Genomic DNA, 18,620 nt, shown 5'->3' with positions numbered 1-18,620 from the left:
CACTATCTAGATCCACCCTCTGCATAATTTCCTGCACACGCTCCTGCTGTGGTTAATTTATTCAGTCTAGGCCTGTGTATCCAATACCTCATAGGTCTACAGGCTGGTAGGTACTGGGTTTGGATCCCAGTCGAGGCATGGGTTTTTTAATCCAGATACCGACTCCAAACCCCGAGTGAGTGCTCCGCAAGGCTCAATGAGTAGGTGTAAACCACTTGCACCGACCAGTGATCCATAACTGGTTCAACAAAGGCCATGGTTTGTGCTATCCTGCCTGTGGGAAGCGCAAATAAAAGATCCCTTTCTGCCAATCGGAAAGAGTAGCCCATGTAGTGGCGACAGCGGGTTTATTCTCAAATATATTTTTGTTTCAGTAATAATGAATGTTTAAGCATGTGTCTTATTGAAGTTTCAAGTAGTTTGCTTTTTGTATTAAAACTATATTTAATAATTATAGAATAACGTCCAGTCTCTAATCTAGAAAGAATATAGGCCTACTAGTATTATGTTACTACATTTTCTGTGCACTACTAATATATATTTTCAATATTTTCAATATTTAAATATGAATCAGTTTTATATATCCAAATTTTACTCCCACCAGTTAAAATCGGCAGTGTCTGTAAAATGGAGTCGAATAACTTTAGAAATGTTCTAACTGGTAATTCTTTAAATTATTTTTAATTTGAAACTAACACACACACACACACACACACACACACACACACACACACACACACACACACACACTCATACTCACACGTCCACCCATCCATACTCCCACCCCCACACACCCCACAAACACACTCGTACGCACACACACACACACACACACACACACACACACAGGAGACGGGTAGGGTAGGAAGACATTTAATAAAAAAGAAAGAAAAAGAAAGACCCCCTCCCCCTCAACAATTACAACAACAAAGGTCACCCCAACCCTGCAATGAAACAAAGTGTTATGATAATGATGGGACGGAAATGTAAAGAGAACGGGTGGGGTGGAGTTGAAGGCTGGTTTTTTTTTTTCTTGAAATGTAAAAATAAATACCGAACGATTAGTATCAGCGATAGTCACGGTCGAATTTTGAAAATGTAATTTGCTCTATATTTCTGTTAATAAAGTGTATATTTAAAAGAAAATATGAAAAATGAAGTCTAAGTAATATCGGCTAATCGTTTAATGCGTCAAAGGCACGATCAGTATAATTGCAGCTAATATTTTCTCATACAGTATTATCTAACGTACTTATAGTCCTTCCCACAGGAAATGCCTTCTTTCATAATATAAAATTTATTACAGGTTATTAACTTATTTATTTTTGAGCCGATTGTTTTCTAAATTGCACAAGATTTTTTTTTTTTTTTTTTTTAATTAATTTCTAAAACACTTACTTTTTTTCTTATGTCAAACCAAACTGAAATTATTTACCAAAAAACCCCATTCCCCCCATCAAAAAAAAACCAACAAACAACAACACCCCCCCCCCCCTCCCCCACTAAAAAAAACAACCCCGGACTATAGTTGTACCCTATTTTATGCAATTTCTTCTTTTGTGTGTTTGTTTGTTATTGTAAAATAATTGTTTCTAGACCCTTTGAACACTGGAAGTCGACCAACCATGAAACAGCATAAGATGGATCCAATGACTGGCCCCTGTGTGCAAAATTTGTAAATAAAGATGGCGGATTTCGATTCTTTTCCGCTTCACGAAAGTGTGTTTAATGATGACATACGACGGGTATCGCAACTTATTCGTACTTCCGATGTCTCCCAAAAAGACATTCATGGTAACTTCAATATGCTTTGAAAGAAAATTGTATTCTGTGTTAATTTATAGTTAAAATAACATATCACGAATTAACAAGCACCTACTATGTTTATTTGTTATTTTTACACTTATCATTCATAATTATGTAGAGTTTGTTCTGTTTAACGACACCACTAGAGCTCTTTGATTTATTAATTATTGACTATTGGATGTCACATTTGGTAATTTTAACATGTAGTCTTAGAGAGGAAACCTGCTACATTTTGCCACTAGTAGTGGGATTTTTTTTAGGCCATATATGATACTTTGATAGTAGTATATTATAGTATATCAGTATATGCACTATGCATAAGACAGGATAACACAAACCACTGCCTTTGATATACCAGTCGTGGTGCACTGGCTGGAATGAAAAATAGCCCAATAGACTCACTAACAGGGATCAATGCCAATCTAGTACACCTCGCATATGATGTGTTGGCCGCTTTACCACTGGGTTATGTGAATCTCAGTCTGGGTTGCTTCATCCCAAAACAAATTCACACCCTAGTCTTCAAACAGCGCTATCGATTACTACAAATGCTTTTTAAGTTAGCCAGACTGTTTGTAATTATGTAGCGAGGCTCTCCACCACAGATGTACACCGACTACCAAACAGAAGATCATTTCGTTCTGCTTAGTCGACGATCTATTATTCTGTAATTATCACATTACTTCTTGACAGCCCAGTCCACCCGAGACGGGCGCGCTTCGCTTGATTGACATGATTAACAATACATTCGTCTTTAAAATACTATTGGCAACGACAGTTTGATCATCCACACGCGTCCAGTTTTAGAGGTGCATACTCTATTAAATCTTTATCAGTTTATGGCGAGACTAAAAAATTAGGTCGAGAGGATCACGGTTAACAAGTTTTCGAAGTTTGAATTTTTGAAGGTTGTTATTACTAGTTTATAAAGCATCTCGGCCGGGACCGTCTCTTCAGATCGAGAGATCAAAGTTTTCGAGAGATCGAAGGTGGAGTTATCGAAGTTTGACTGTATTTAATAATTAAAATTGTTTGTGTATATGCTATACAGTCACAAACAGTTAAATAAAATTTGACCGGCACAGAATTAATTATCATATCTCCCCACCCTACCACCCCCTATTATGATATAGGTTGAAACTTAGCAATTTAGCATTTTACGAACAAATACAAAATCCCCAAACCGCTACTGTTTTTGACAGCAATAAAAATTTATATGAAAAAAATTAAATAAAAAAGTTTATATATGAGGGTGGGAGGGGGGGGGGGGGGGGGGGAGAACAACCCATTTGGAGGGCAAAATGTGGATACGGGTGAAACGATCTGACACCGGCTATGTCCCACCACCCCTGTTGTAATCATATTGTCTTCCACCCATTTATTTCTGCTTACACTGTATCCATGGATAACACATTTTATGGCTAAGACTTGTAATATATATTCAAACTAGATTTCTACACACTCACAATAAACAATGTATCCAAGTCTGAGCAGTCATTTCTGCTAATAGACTGGTCTAATTAATTAATTAATTTAGTTACAAATTATGTGATTTGCTTTGATATCTGCATAGTAAGACAGAACCTTACTACCCATTGCAATATTTATAAAACAAGTGATTATAATTTATAGGGAAAACATTTTAATATTATTATTTTTACTTAAAAGTAATTCGATTATAAACATTGCTGTTAACAAGTTAGTTTGACTACATGCACATCAGCTATTTACAGTTACATTTACAGTTTTCGAGTAAATGAGGATATATTCATGACAAGATTCAAATTTTACCATGGCACCGACAGCAAAGTAAAGTTTGTTTTATTTAACAACGCCAGTAGAGCACATTGATTTTTTATCTTATCATCGGCTATTGGACGTCAAACATATGGTCATTCTGACACTGTTTTTTTAGAGGAAACCTGCTGTCACCACATAGGCTACTCTTTTACGACAGCAAGGGATTGGCACCGACAGCAAGTCATGTGGCTACCTTCCTTACATTATGCTCTGAAAGTTGGGGGGGCGGTATATAGTCCAGTGGTAAAGAGCTCGCCTGGTGCACAGTCTGGGATCAATCGCTGTAGGTGGGCCCATTGGGCCATTTCTTGTTCCAGCTTAGCTGCTAGTGCACCACGACTGGTATTATCAAAGGCCGTGGTATGTGCTATTTTGTCTTTGGGATGGTGAATATGAAATATCCCTTGCTGCTAATGGAAAAATGTAGCGGGTTTCCTCTCTAGGACTATATTTTAGAATTACCAAATGTTTCACATCCAATAGCCGATGATTATTAATAAATCAATGTGCTCTAGTGATGACGTTAAACAAAACAAGCTTTAACTTTTAACTGAAAGTCAGACATTGTCAATGGCAAGAAAAATTCTGTAGTGGCCTGTTTGGTTTACTACTGTGCCCATCCCAAACATGTTGTACATGTACATACTGGTATCTTACTAAGGTACTCTGTAAAATGTCTGCTTTTGAGGGAATTCTGGTTTACAGAGGGTCCGGTATTTATTTTTAATATTGTCAAATTTTCTTTCTGCAGTGAAAAATAAGTACATGTATTATTAATATTAAGAGTATTCTAATATCTATACATGTACACAGAGTTGTTTGATTTAAATCACTGCAAAAAAAATCAAAAAAATCATGCATTTCGATTTTTTTGATTTTTATTATGTTTCATTTGATTTTTATGATTATTGCATTTATTTAATAAATATGATTTATCAATTAACTTGCAGTACAAAAAATGAAGTGTTATTTAAAATCAATTGTTACTTACGCTAGATAATTATTTTTACATATATTTATAATTGAATTGCAATTAGATTTCAACACCATGTAGTCTAACAAGTCATACTGATCAGTGACAATTCCCCCAAATCTGTGGTTGGGATGATCCTGGGAGAACAACACAATAGAAGGTGTCAAGTGAAGCCACTCTGCTTCAATGTGGTAAATTGGACGAATTTGGGGATGCTCTAGAGTCAGATCTAACAGATGTGACTTGAAGTCACTGACTTCACGTGTCAAATCACCTTATATAGCCATCCTGGCTAAACACCAAGTACTTAACATTAACTCAATAATCCCCAAAATGCATTTTGTTGCCTCATTTCTAGATGTTCGAGGTATTTCCTTTCAGAATGCAGTGAAGCTTCCAAATCGTGTATTTAATAAGGATCAAGTATTCAATTCAGAAGCTCCAAATTAAAGTAAAAAAAAAAAAAAAATCTGATTTAAATTTAAAAAATCCGATTTAAATTTTAAAAAATCTGATTTTTTTTATTTAAAAAAAAAAATCATGATTTTTTTTAACCCTGCATGTACATGAATGTTTATACAAATTTAACACATTTCTCGTATTTCAGTTGATAATTTTATGATTTTCTTGTAGGTAACACAGCCTTGCATCTTGCTGTTATGCTTGGACATAAAGGTATGTACATAAATGAAAGAAAGTAAAAAACATAAGTGTTTTATTTAATAATGATTTTGTCTCACCCAAAAGTTATTTTTTTTTAGATTAGTGCCTGTTAACACATCTACATGTACATAATTTGAACAGCTTGCTCCTAACTTATTTTAAATGTAGAATTATCTTTTATGTTTACAGAATGTGTACATTTACTTTTGGCTCATGGTGCACCTGTTAAGGTGAAAAACTTGCAAGGATGGACTCCTTTAGCAGAAGCTATTAGCTTTGGGGATCGCCAAACAAGTAAGAGACAGTTTTAGATAGATATATCTATATATACCAGGCCCTAATCTTCCCCGAAATTGAGCTCAAGTCAGCGAGTTATTAGCAGTAGTGAGAAGTCTAAGTCACTGTAATATTAGCATTAGTCAATTTTGAAAATTTTGGGTATTTCTGTAGAAAAATATTGAAACACCAATAATCTTTCATTATTGAACCTGTATTGTAATGCTATGAAAAATATCATTAATAAATAGACACTACATGGGTCTTATTGCTGTAAAGAAGGAATGTGCAGAGATCCCACTGGAAAAGGAATTTGTTTTAAATAGCCAATTTTGAGACATATAGTGTATTTATTTAAAAATTACTAAAAAGTGGCTAATTTAAACAACATTTTATTAGCCAAATACTAAATAATATAGACACTTTGTATAAACTGTAGCAATGGGCAGTGTGAACCATGAATAAAAAAAATAAGTCATGTTTTTTATGTTGTCTTTTCTTATTAGTATTTTCACTACTCCGGAAGCTGAAACAGCAGTCTCGTGATTTATTAGAGGACCGACGACCAGCATTAATTAGTGCGCTGCGAGAGATTGATGATTTCTATCTCGAACTCAAGTGGGATTTTCAAAGCTGGGGTGAGAAAAGGCTTAGCTTAGGCTTTTGTCATGAATTATCATCCTGAAATACTAACTGCTGATCCATACAGGGTAAATTAATATTGTTATATAAATTACATGTTACGTACATGTACATTATTATTTATTTGCTAACAAGATCAGGTTATACTTTACAAGGGTATAAATTATGTCCTAATGTTCAGATAATAATTTAAATATTGTTATTTATCATCCATTAAAGGCCTCGGGTTTCATACTTTTATCAACTCATGATGATAAATTATGATATCACAAGACACTCAGGGAGTATCCTCTATATGTTTTTTGACCTTTATTAAATCAAATACTGAATACCAAGCCTCATTACAGCTAAACCATTTGCACTGCTGGTTAACAACCAATTGTCATTTTTAAAAATAACTCCTTGGCTATCACTAAGCTATAGAATTTGCTTCCTATTCCAAATAATTAGCCTTCAAACATGGATCTTGAACACTGGTTTATAAACCAGTCAGGGCTATCTCTGGGACTGGGCGGGATGTAGCCCAGTGGTAAAGCACTCGCTTGATGCGTGGTTGGTCTAGGATCGATCCCCATCAGTGGACCCATTGGGCTATTTCTCGTTTCAGCCAGTGCTCCACAACTGGTGTAACAAAGGCCATTTTATATACTATCCTGTCTTTGGGATAGTGCATATAAAAGACCATGTGCTGCTAATCGAAAAGAATAGCCCCTGATGTGGCGACAGTGGGTTTCCTCTCTCAGTATTTGTGTGGTTCTTAACCATAAGTCTGACACCATGTAACCATAAATAAAATGTGTTGAGTTTGTCGTTAAGTAAACATTTCTTTCATCTCTGGGTCTTTCCAAGTTTGCCAGTTGTGAATTTTAGAAACTGGCAAATTTTAATTTAATTTTACTAATTTGACGAAATAATTTCATGTAATAATTGATATTTTGAAGTTTAATAGATAATTTCTCAAAATTTTATGTTCACCCACAGCTGCAAGTGAATTTTTATGATCATGTGACTAAATATTAAAATTCCACCCTTTATTGTGGTTAGGATGGTGGTTAGCATTCTCATGAAGTTTAGAAACCGAATACAGGAGAGGAATGGCCAAGACCTGAAATGTAAAATTTTAAGCCATATGTGTGAGCAACACCCACATAATATCATCTAAAACATTTACTATTTAGTTCTTCATTCTAGAAAATCATGCTTGAAGGCACCTACACACACACCCTAGATACATTGTAACTCGTCCTCACCCTTACCAAACATACTTCCTACAGGACTGCACTGCATGCAGATCTAGGAAATATAAAATTTGTCTTAAAATTTTACAGCAGGACCTGTTTGATCTTAAAACAGTTTTTATAATATGATATATAATGTGTTTCAGGTTAGAACATTTTCTTTTCATTTTATCCTGGCCTCTGGGTAACATAGATGGTTTGGATTAATAAGAGCTAAAAGGAAATATGTCCCAACCACACAAGCGAAGAAGAAAGTATATCACTTGATCAGAAGAGGTGACCTATAGCACAGTGGGCGATTTTGACCAATCAACTGTTGGGAAGTTAGGACCAGTCCAATGGACAGGGGCGAAATGCACTATGTTTACCCACAGGCCAGGATATGTTTTCTTGAAAAGACAAAATGATAAAAATTTATTTACGGTCTCAGCTAAAATGTGTTTTACCTAAATACTTTTATAAAAATGGGCCTAGTGTCGCCATTATCCAGTCAAAATTGTTAGTAATTTGGCAAAATAGTATTATATGAGATGCAATGCAATAAAGACTTAGTAAACATGTTACTAACCAAGTTAGCTTTTTGCCAAATTCATAATGTCACATATTCGCCAAAATTAAGTTCTGGTAAATAACATGTTAAACTCAGTAAATTAATCAAAAGCAATTTTGTAGAAATAATTTTGTATGTACATAATTAGAATTATCTGTTCGACTGTATTCATTTTAGAATTTTAAATGTTTTGCAGTGCCACTTGTTTCTAGAATGTTACCATCAGATATCTGTAAGATCCACAAGAAAGGTCCATGTATAAGGTTTGTTAGTTTCCTGTGATTTATAGTTTACACTGAGGGCCCTTACAGGGGTGGGATGTAGTCCAGTGGTAAAGTGCTCGCTTGATGTGCAGTCATTGGGTTATTTCTCGTTCCAGCACAACTGGTATGTCAAAGTCCGTGGTATGTGCTATCCTGTCTATGGGATGGTGCATATAAAAGATCCCTTGCTACTTATGGGAAAATGTAGCAGATTTTCTCTATGACTATCGAAATTACCAAATGTTTGACATCCATTAGCCGATGATTAATAATGTGCTCTAGTGGTGTCGTTAAACAAAACAAACTTCTTCTTCTGAGGGCCCTCACAGATATTATCACATGTGGAGAGACCATAACATGTTTGTTTTAAACTTGGCCTCAATCAAATTAAATTAAAAATAAAACCCCCAAAACAAACTCAAAACAAATAAAGCAAAATTATTTTATTTTATTGCACGAGGGTATTGAATAAAATAATGAAGCTGATTTATATTGCCTTTCATCTTTATATTTGAAGTCATGTATTCACTTTCAATATTACAATTTCAAACTTTAATGAATTAGACATTGTTGTGTTATAAAGGGTGATTACTACAAAGTATAGCAGTATTTTTGTTTTTTTTCAGATTGGACACAACACTAGTCGATTTTAATGACATGCATTGGGAAAGAGGCGATATATCTTTTATATTTAATGGTGATGCTTGTCCAAACCAGTCTCTCACAGTATTAGACAATAAACTGAAAGTCTTTCAACGGATTAGATACGAGGTATGTCATGCTTAGCATTTTCTTGCTATTACTGAGAAAATGTAGAATGTTGTTTAATACTGAAAGCGGGATGTAGCTCAGTAATAAAGCTGATACACGTGTCGGTCTAGGATTGATTGCTGTTGATGGGCCCATTGTGCTATTTATCCTTCCAGCCAGTGCGTAACGACTGGTATATAAAAGGTCATGGTATGTGCTATTCTATCTCTAGGACGACACCTATAAAAGATCCTTTGCTAATAATGGAAACAGCAGATTTTCTCTAAGACTATATGTCAAAATTACCAAATGTTTGACATCCAGTAGCCAGTGATTAATAAATCAATGTGCTCTAGTGGTAGTGTTAAACAAAACAAATGAACGTTTCTTGCTATTACAGAGAAAAAAATATAGATTATTGTTTAATACTACTTCTGCTACTACTCCCATTATTATTATTATTACTGTTATAATATTATGACTAATTTTCATTCAACCTGAACATTAAGTTTGCATTTGGGCCCATTTCTCACAATGTATTAGTCCTTGACTAATGAAACATGATTAATAGTGGCATCTGTCTTATGTTCATCTTGATGCATGTTAAAATTAATTTTTTTAATTAAAATTCTTGTTTAGTGAGAAGTTTCACATTTTGCCCCAAATTTGACAAACTAAGTAACTTGGTTTATAGTTGCATCTGTCAATGTTCATCTCTTATAGGACAGTGAACTTGAATTGGAGGATGAAGTTGATATATTGATGAGTTCTGATATTATGGCTGCTCAAATGTCCACCAAAAATATCACGTTTTCTCGAGCTCAAAGTGGATGGCTGTTCCGTGAAGATAAAACGGCAAGTATTTGACTCGTGACTTTATATTTTTCATTTTTGTTTGTTACTAGTATATAGATAGCCACTGACAGAATTTAAGAAGACATTTGCTAATTTGTCAAATATATATTGAGGTTCTGTTTTACAAATAATTATATTTCTTAATGTGTTTGACAAAATTAATAATTTAATCGAAAAAGATTTAGTAATGTGTAAGATAAATAGTGATAAAATCAGTAATAGCCGAAACTATTTTACACTACATGTTGTCTATTAGAACTAATGTATCACATTAATCTTCTGACTACTGCAGGTGAAATATCTCGCCCGTCGACACACTGTACACTGTATACAGTGCATTCCCTAATTCATATTTCCCGCCATTTTACACACAGTATTCACCGGAAATAATAATAGACCAACAGAAAAAGATTAATTGAGAGTATGGCATCTTTAATTTTTCAATGGCAATTACCTGGGAATTTTTAGGTGAAAAAGTGGTATTCGGCAAGTATTTTTGTTTAACAACAATGGCGGAACATCACAAGGGATCGATAGCTGATTGTGACAGATTGTTCGATAATAAATTTGACCGTTTTACCAACAATGAAAATAACAAAATATTGACATATAAATCGTAGTTTGTTTTCCGAAAACATTCTGGTCAAAACCCCACAGTTATTGGGAATAATGGACATAAATATGGACCACAAATGCCCATAAGTAACTACAACTTTTTGGATTTTTTGCCTTATTTTAATCAACCTTAACTGATCTAAAATATAAAAATTAGAAAACCAACCAAAATAATACTTACTGATTCAAAGATAAACTTTATTTTATGTATTTATAAAAATTGTAAGTAAAAAATATATTTTTTTTGAGTAAAAGTTATAAATGTGCCCCCTCAACATGTTTAAAAAAAAAAAAAATCCGTTAGTCAGAAGGTTAACACAATGTCTTTCGAAATTATGTAACTGAATGCAGTTGGCTATGAAGAAAAACAATTTTAAAGCTATTTATCAAAAATACAAATAATGTTTTTGGCAGTGGATCGCGGTTTGAAGAAATAATTAAGCATATCTTTTCACCTACTGTCTTTTTAGAGTGTATACTACCAAATCAAATCCCATAGACGACAATAGTAACATATGTGGCTAAAACTCCTACCTGCAGCATATCAATCGACATGAACGCCACAGATATAAACACTACCACCCCTCACACTTAAAGTGAATCAGAAAAAACTGGGGGTCAAGCTGCTCATTTCTGAGGTAACGGGTAGCGTGTATAACTAAACTAGTTCTGCACAAAATTTGAGTACTGTTTCAAGCACAAGGCTACTTAACACAGTAGTACTAAATGAAATAAAATTGCATTTTGTTTTTTTACCCAGATGAAACTATTATTTTTTACAACCAACACACTCACATTTATCACCAATCACAGGACTTGTGGTGTTCACTTTCTATCAAAAGTTGGGTGCATCTCGAACTTTGACCTGGCCGGAAGTTATTTGGTTTAGTACTACCTTTATTGTTTTGTGCTCAAAAGAAATTATGCAAGGGAGGTAATAAGCCATTTTTTGTAATGTCATGTGAATTTGGGTTCCTTTATGGCAATAAAAGAGATTTTCTGGACAATAAAAATATTCTCATTTATGGATATAATTATTAAAATACATCATAGCAAATATCTGTTTTTATTTCTTTATTTTAGGAAATGGTTGGAGAGTTCCGTGCAGATTTTTATTCAGTAAATGGTCTGACACTTGATTCTCGTAAAAGGTAAGTTTTATTGGCAAAATGTATATATTTATGTGGGGTTTTTTTTTCAAAAATATTTTTTAGAATAAAAACAAATCAGATAGTGATTTTTGTTTATTAAAATGTAAAATACATGTATGTAATACTTATTCTTGCCTCAAATGCATTGAATACGGTGAATAGAGCAAGTGATTTATTCAGATGAAAATGGAATTACCATTACATATAGTAGGAGCAGTTAGTTATACACACGCATGTATTTGTAAATCTGCTACATTTGTTTTGTTAGTGAATTAGAAGGTTATGTAAGATATTTAGAGGCAGGATAAAGCAGCATTTTCCTTATACGATTAGTCGCAACGACTTGTCGCATGAGAATTGTCAGTCCTACAAAAATCGGAACTTATAAGACAAAAGTTGTTTTGATTTAGTTGTTCTCACAGTATTATTCGGTTGCATGCGACAAGTCTAATTACATAATTAAGCATTTCTTATTTATGAAATGCTTTATGATTTTATTAATATGAGAAATGTTATTTGAAGGAGAGAACATTTATCTCTAGAAGATGTGCAGAAGAATAAGGCAATAATGGAAAGTTTTCACAAAGGTACATGGGACAACTGTGAGGTTAGTTTTCATTGGTCAAACAGTTTTATTGTCTTAATGCAGATAGCATGATAAACATGTAATATATATACAGAAGTTCACATAGGTTGTTTTCGCTTCCTATTTATTGCACAAGTTTATTTTGCTTAAGAATATATACCACGTGGTATGTTCTTTTGCAAAATAAACAAGTGCAATAAATAGGAAGCAAAAACAATGTACCTTCCAAAAACGTTTTTTAATTTAACATCATAACAACACTTAGTTAAATCTATGTTCGAAACTCCTTTCATGGATTTACTTACCGTAACGTTAAGAATCATACTCTGCGGCACCCTTGTATAATGTTACAAATACGATGTGACGTCATTTGTAAATCATATATGACATCGGTAAATAAAAGTAGCTAACTGCAGTAAAAAGAAAAAGGGAATTCCCCATTTAAAAATTCCGTTCCATATCGCACATATGTGCGATACAAAATACATTTATGACACGGTTTCAAAATGTCTTTATCACTAAAGTAAGATTAAATAGGTATATAATAAATATATTTTCTTTTCATATATTAACCTGAGAATATTTTATGTGTTTAATGATCCCAAACTATCAATATCCTGCAACATTTTCCCAATTTTAAAGTTTGTTTTGTTTAACAACACCACTAGAGCACATTGATTTATTAATCATCCGCTATTAGATATCAAACATTTGATAATTTTGATATAAAGTCTTAGAGATGAAACCCGCTACATTTTTTATTAGTAGCAAGGGAACTTTTATATGCACTATCCCACAGACAAGATAGCACATACCATAGCCTTTGATCTTTGATATACCAGTCATGGTGCACTGGCTAGAACCAGAAATCTTTCCCGATTTTATGCTCAATGTCTTTTGCATCTTTGTAGTGTGCGGTAAATGTAGCTATTTAGAAACCACAATAGCCATTCTAATGTCCAAACACCAAAAAGTGAGGAGCCGGTTATAGTTAAGTGATGGGTCTCAGGATTGATTGTCTGCGGTGGATTCAGTGTTTTTTCCTGTTCCAACCAATGTCTCACGACTGGTACATCAAAAAGCCATGGTATGTACTCTCCTGTCTTTAAGAAGTGCATGAAAAAGATCCCTTGCTGTTTTATCAGTACTGTACTGGCCTTAGTGATAGAGTGATTAAGCCATTGGATTTTCTGGTGGGAAGTCCGAGTTTGTACCTGGTACAGACTCCCACACAGAACAATTTTTTAACAACACCAATGTTTCCCTCACTACCCACTGACCTAATGTCAAAATAAATATAACATTATGTTAGACACCAAATAGCCATAGTTTATAATGTGCTGAGGTGTCACTAAACAAATATTCCTTTCTTTTCCACAATGTGATTACATGCAGTAAATAATTCTGTTGGAATTTTCCAGTTGCTCTATATTTAAAGTAGTACTGGAACTGTGTCTTCATTTCTTGTTTTCTGTTTTCAGTTTGACAGGCGGCCATCACTAGAACCACCTCCACACCCAGATCTATTGTGGGAAGATTATATTGGTGCAGAACCTGGACGTCCACCATACCTCGGAAGAAGTCTGATTGCAAAAGAAAGTGCAAAGGCTTTCAAAGCTACTGTGGCCATGGTACTGTATCTTATTTTAAACATCTTTTTGATGCAGGTGTAGCATTCATTGTGTTAAGAACTGACTATTAAAACAGAATGCTGAAATGTCATTATTGACAAACATCAGCTTTCCTTTAATTCTTTTTTAAAAGCTAACCTTCTTCATGACGTGTATCCATGTATTCTCATAGACTCATCTCAATGCCATTTTCATTTGAGTTCTTTAAATGTTTATTAATTGATGGTTAACTTTTGTTTTTCATTTCAGAGTCAGGATTTTCCAATGACTGTTGAGGTGTAAGTTTCTTTTTGATTATATTTAATATAAAATTGTCATCATAGGTTCCTTAAGTATCAAGATAGCCTGTTTTTAGTCCTTCTTTGGGCCAGCCAGAGTGGACTACAGGTTTTGTCTGTCCACCATGGTGCAGGGGTGTAACATTCTCTTTGAGAATGGCCAATACAGCACACAAATCTCCTTGTTTTCTTCGAGATACAATTGAAATTTTGAGTAAAAGTCAGTATCTATCTGTGATATTTGTATTTTTGCACAGTTCTTTACACTGTTTTTATTTGAATCTTGAATTTTTATATTGATGTTAATCATCACTTTATTTGTTTGCATTACCATAGTTTGACACCCAATAGCCGGTGTATTTTTCGTGCTGGGGTGTCATTAAACATTCATTCATTCATTCTGTCCATCTGTCCCATATATGGTTTTCCAAACCTTTTTTCGCAAATTATTGACCTGAAATAGTGTGTAGAGTACCAACTATGTTTGAGTTTCATGGGGATTTGTTCATTTATGACAGTATTATGGCCTTTGGAAATGGGACATATTACAAGCATTACAGTTTTCCAGACTTCAATCAGCAATAATTTAGGATGTTGACCTGGATTTTTGTATATAGATTTATCACAATCGTTGAACTACAGATCATGCTTGTGTTTCATAGAGTTTTTCATCCTCTCATAAATGTTGAATATTACGTAGGAGTGATAGCTCCTCCTAAATGATGATATCTGGATAATAACAACATACTGTATATTGCTGTGTATTAGCCGACTCCTTGTATAAGCCGACCTCTTAGTTTGACCCTAAATATCAAGTACAAAATCATTGGCCTCGTGTATAGGCCAAAGTCATCTTTTGTCCAGATGTATGTTGTATTGATTTCAATAATACTTGTCAACAAATAGACATGTGCTTTTCTTTTTAATTATATTTTCTTCCCCTTTAATTATTACAGACACGGTAATAATTATCACAATGCTAACGTCATCCATGCCGTGCAAAACTAATTTAGCACTGATAAATCATAAATTCAAGCTGTAACAACATATTACTGCACATAAGTAATTTAATTATTCACTGGACAGCAAATAATAAACTCGTTGAGGCATGTTTAATCCCTGTTTTCCCCCACTCAGAAAGAAACGATTCTGTGACTGTGGTCCATGGCTTTTGTTTACACAAAATCGTGTGATCCAATCAAATAAGAGCTTACAAAATGACATAGACAGAGGTGTCAAACAAAGATGGCGGAACACGTTTTTACCATTGAAATGACAATAAAACAAGTAATTTTTATTATTATTCATTAAAATATTAATGCATTAAAGAACAAAAAACTACATAATACTGCATGATGGGGTGTTTTATTTATACTGTGCACAAATAATTGTTACATAAGCTGTGAAAGGCTGTACAGGTCTGATCAAAATTTGTAAGTTGTGGTCGGGAGTCTTTTCGATTGGAATGTTATGAATCAATTTGTTGCCTCTGTGTATAAGCTGACTCTCTTCTTTTGGAAAGTATTTCTATACTTCAAAAGTCGGCTAATACACAGCAATATATGTGGGGTAATTAATAATTACAAAAATACTTAATAGTGTAGAATTTTTCCAAAATATATACACAAGCTTTATCATTTGTATGAGTCCTTCCACTCCACCCCTAGTACTGATAACTCCAAAAGGAAAGATGTTACTCAAAACTGATATGTTTTGAAATGTAGTATTAAGTAGGCAGAGTCCTTAAACATTATATAAGGTTTTTTGTATTAATGAAGCTTTGACATTTATTTTAGACTTTTGGATGTCTTGGAAGTTGTGGCACCATTCAAGCAATTCCAAAAACTACGTGAATTTATGACATCCAAACTTCCACCAGGTTTTCCAGTTAAAATAGGTGCGTTTTTCTTTTCATTTTCTGTCATAGAGAGAACTTAGTGTGAGATGTGTAGTATCAGACAGTGATGTTGAACACTGACTGGTGCTGTCAGAAGCAAAGTCTGCTCAGGCTAGCTCAGCAATAGGAGTTCTGTTCATGTATGCTGTATAGGATATAATTAGCTTCTCCATGGTGATGACCTAATTATCAAAGCCACACTGTCTACTGAAATTTGCATTGCTGAAGCTGATCTTTATCTATATTGTCCAAGTTAACTCTGCCAGCACCAATCCCATAAATAAATTTTACTTAGAAAAGACATTTAAATTTCATTATGCGATATGTTTAAAACAACATGTAGGATAAAATGGTTATTTAACGACCACTTAGATTATAATCTACTTGACCTTCTAATATACATAAATCCACCATGTTTTTCTCAGTCAGAGGTCGAAATAATGGAGTTTGTATATAATAAAAAAAGAAAAAAGAAGACGAATAACAAATTTGTCTTTTTCAGAAATACCTGTGTTTCCAACGGTTACGGCTAAGGTAACCTTCACAATGTTTGAGTGGCAGGAAGACCTGCCGCTAGAACTGTTCACAGTGCCTAGAGACTTCCGGGAAGATGCAAACAGGTTCCCTGATTTATGACCCTTCCTTGAGCTCAACCTCATCCACATCCTCACCAGCCTTGAAGAACTCCATCCCTACCTCCTGGATACTGCAGACACGGTGGGCGACCACAGCAAGTACATAGGAATCAATCTCCCCATGACCAACCTGGGAAACTCCAGTGGTGAACTCACCTTCCTGATGTGTGTTGACATGGAGTGATGCATGGTCAGTCTGCTGTGTTGTCGGTAAAATGTTCATTCTTCCCATGACCAACCTGGGAAACTTCATCAGTGAATTCGCCTTTCTTATGTGTGTCGACATGGAGTGATGCATGATTAGACTTCTGTGGTGTTGTTAGAAATGTTCTTTCAAAGCTGGTGTCATGTTTAACAAGAGTTCTACCTAAGCTGGTCCCATCATTAAGAAGAATTCTGTTCCAAGTTGGTGCCATAGTTAGTAAGGATCTTCCAAAACTTGTGTCATCATTGGTTGATTTCTGTTGCAAAACAGATGCATTATATGTCAGGACCTTTTCTAGTTGGTGCCATCATTGGCTGGGATCTGTCCGAGATAGAACCACAATGGCTTAGGACCTTCTCAACTTGGTACCATCATTTCTGGCCAAGCTGGTGCCATTATTAGTCAGGTTCTTCCCAGATTGGTGACATCATTGGCTGGTTTTACTCCAGGCTGGTACCGTCATTAGGAACATTGTGCCCTGACTGGTGCCATCATTGGGAACATTGTGCCCTGACTGGTGCCATCATTGGGAACATTGTGCCCTGGCTGGTGCCATCCTTACAAACATTGTGCCCTGACTGGTGCCGTCATTGGGAACATTGTGCCCTGATTAGTGCCATCATTGGCAACATTGTGCCCTCACTGGTGCTGTCATTGGGAACATTGTGCCCTGACTGGTGCCATCATTGGGAACATTGTGCCCTGGCTGGTGCCATCATTACAAACATTGTGCCCTGACTGGTGCCATCATTGGGAACATTGTGCCATCATTGGGAACATTGTGCCCTGGCTGGTGCCACCATTGGGAACATTGTGCCCTGACTGGTGCCATCATTGGGAACATTGTGCCCTGGCTGGTGCCACCATTGGGAACATTGTGCCCTGACTGGTGCCATCATTGGGAACATTGCGCCCTGACTGGTGCTATCATTGGGAACATTGTGCCCTGACTGGTGCCATCATTACAAACATTGTGCCCTGCCTGGTGCCGTCATTGGGAACATTGTGCCCTGGCTGGTGCCATCATTACAAACATTGTGCCCTGACTGGTGCCATCATTGGGAACATTATGCCCTGACTGGTGCCATCATTGGGAACATTGTGCCCTCACTGGTACTGTCATTGGGAACATTGTGCCCTGACTGGTGCCATCATTGGGAACATTGTGCCCTGACTGGTGCCATCATTGGGAACATTGTGCCCTGGCTGGTGCCATCATTGGGAACATTGTACCCTGGCTGGTGCCATCATTGGGAACATTGTGCCCTGGCTTCATTGGGAACATTGTACCCTGGCTGGTGCTGTCATTCAGAACATTGTGCCCTGACTGGTGCCATCTTTGGGAACATTGTGCCCTGACTGGTGCCGTCATTGGGAATATTGTGCCCTGACTGGTGCTGTCAGAAGCAATGTCTGCTCAGGCTAGCTCAGCAATAGGACTTCTGTTCATGTATGCTGTATAGGATATGTAACACAAGGCAGCTTATGTTGGCACCCCCCCCCCCCCCCCCCAAACAAAATAATAATTACTATATATATATATATATATATATATAACTTGGAAATTATATATGTTTTATATATATATATATATATATAACTTGGAAATTAATTAAGCACCAAATAAATAGTATTGCCACCCAAAAGTTGTATATTGGAGAGAAAGTTAATATCGATAGAATAAAAATTATGGAAAAAACTTGTTGGTGCCTAATTAACTTCTGGGTGTATCTATTTTATAATCAAAAAAGTATTTACATTGTCTAGAAGAGAGATTTCATCAATAATTTAGCAAATGTTTAAAAA

General features: G+C 35.2%; 1 protein-coding gene across 1 annotated transcript; it reads left to right on the top strand.

Annotated features, from left to right (window-relative positions):
- Positions 1-1,685: 1,685 nt before the first annotated feature.
- On the top strand, positions 1,686-18,302 carry LOC121376555 (ankyrin repeat domain-containing protein 13C-like). The gene is made up of 13 exons (XM_041504466.1): positions 1,686-1,794; positions 5,213-5,254; positions 5,432-5,536; positions 6,025-6,156; positions 8,145-8,211; positions 8,838-8,982; positions 9,685-9,816; positions 11,515-11,582; positions 12,105-12,189; positions 13,650-13,799; positions 14,049-14,077; positions 15,874-15,974; positions 16,477-18,302. Exons 1-13 carry the CDS (start codon positions 1,686-1,688, stop codon positions 16,608-16,610), a joined length of 1,299 nt encoding a protein of 432 aa, XP_041360400.1. The 3' UTR covers positions 16,611-18,302.
- Positions 18,303-18,620: the final 318 nt, after the last annotated feature.

The sequence above is a fragment of the Gigantopelta aegis genome, chromosome 6 (assembly GCF_016097555.1).
Source record: "Gigantopelta aegis isolate Gae_Host chromosome 6, Gae_host_genome, whole genome shotgun sequence".
Taxonomy (NCBI): Eukaryota; Metazoa; Mollusca; class Gastropoda; order Neomphalida; family Peltospiridae; genus Gigantopelta; species Gigantopelta aegis.
Note: the sequence above shows the minus strand (reverse complement) of the source record. Positions and strands in the feature narration are given on the sequence as shown.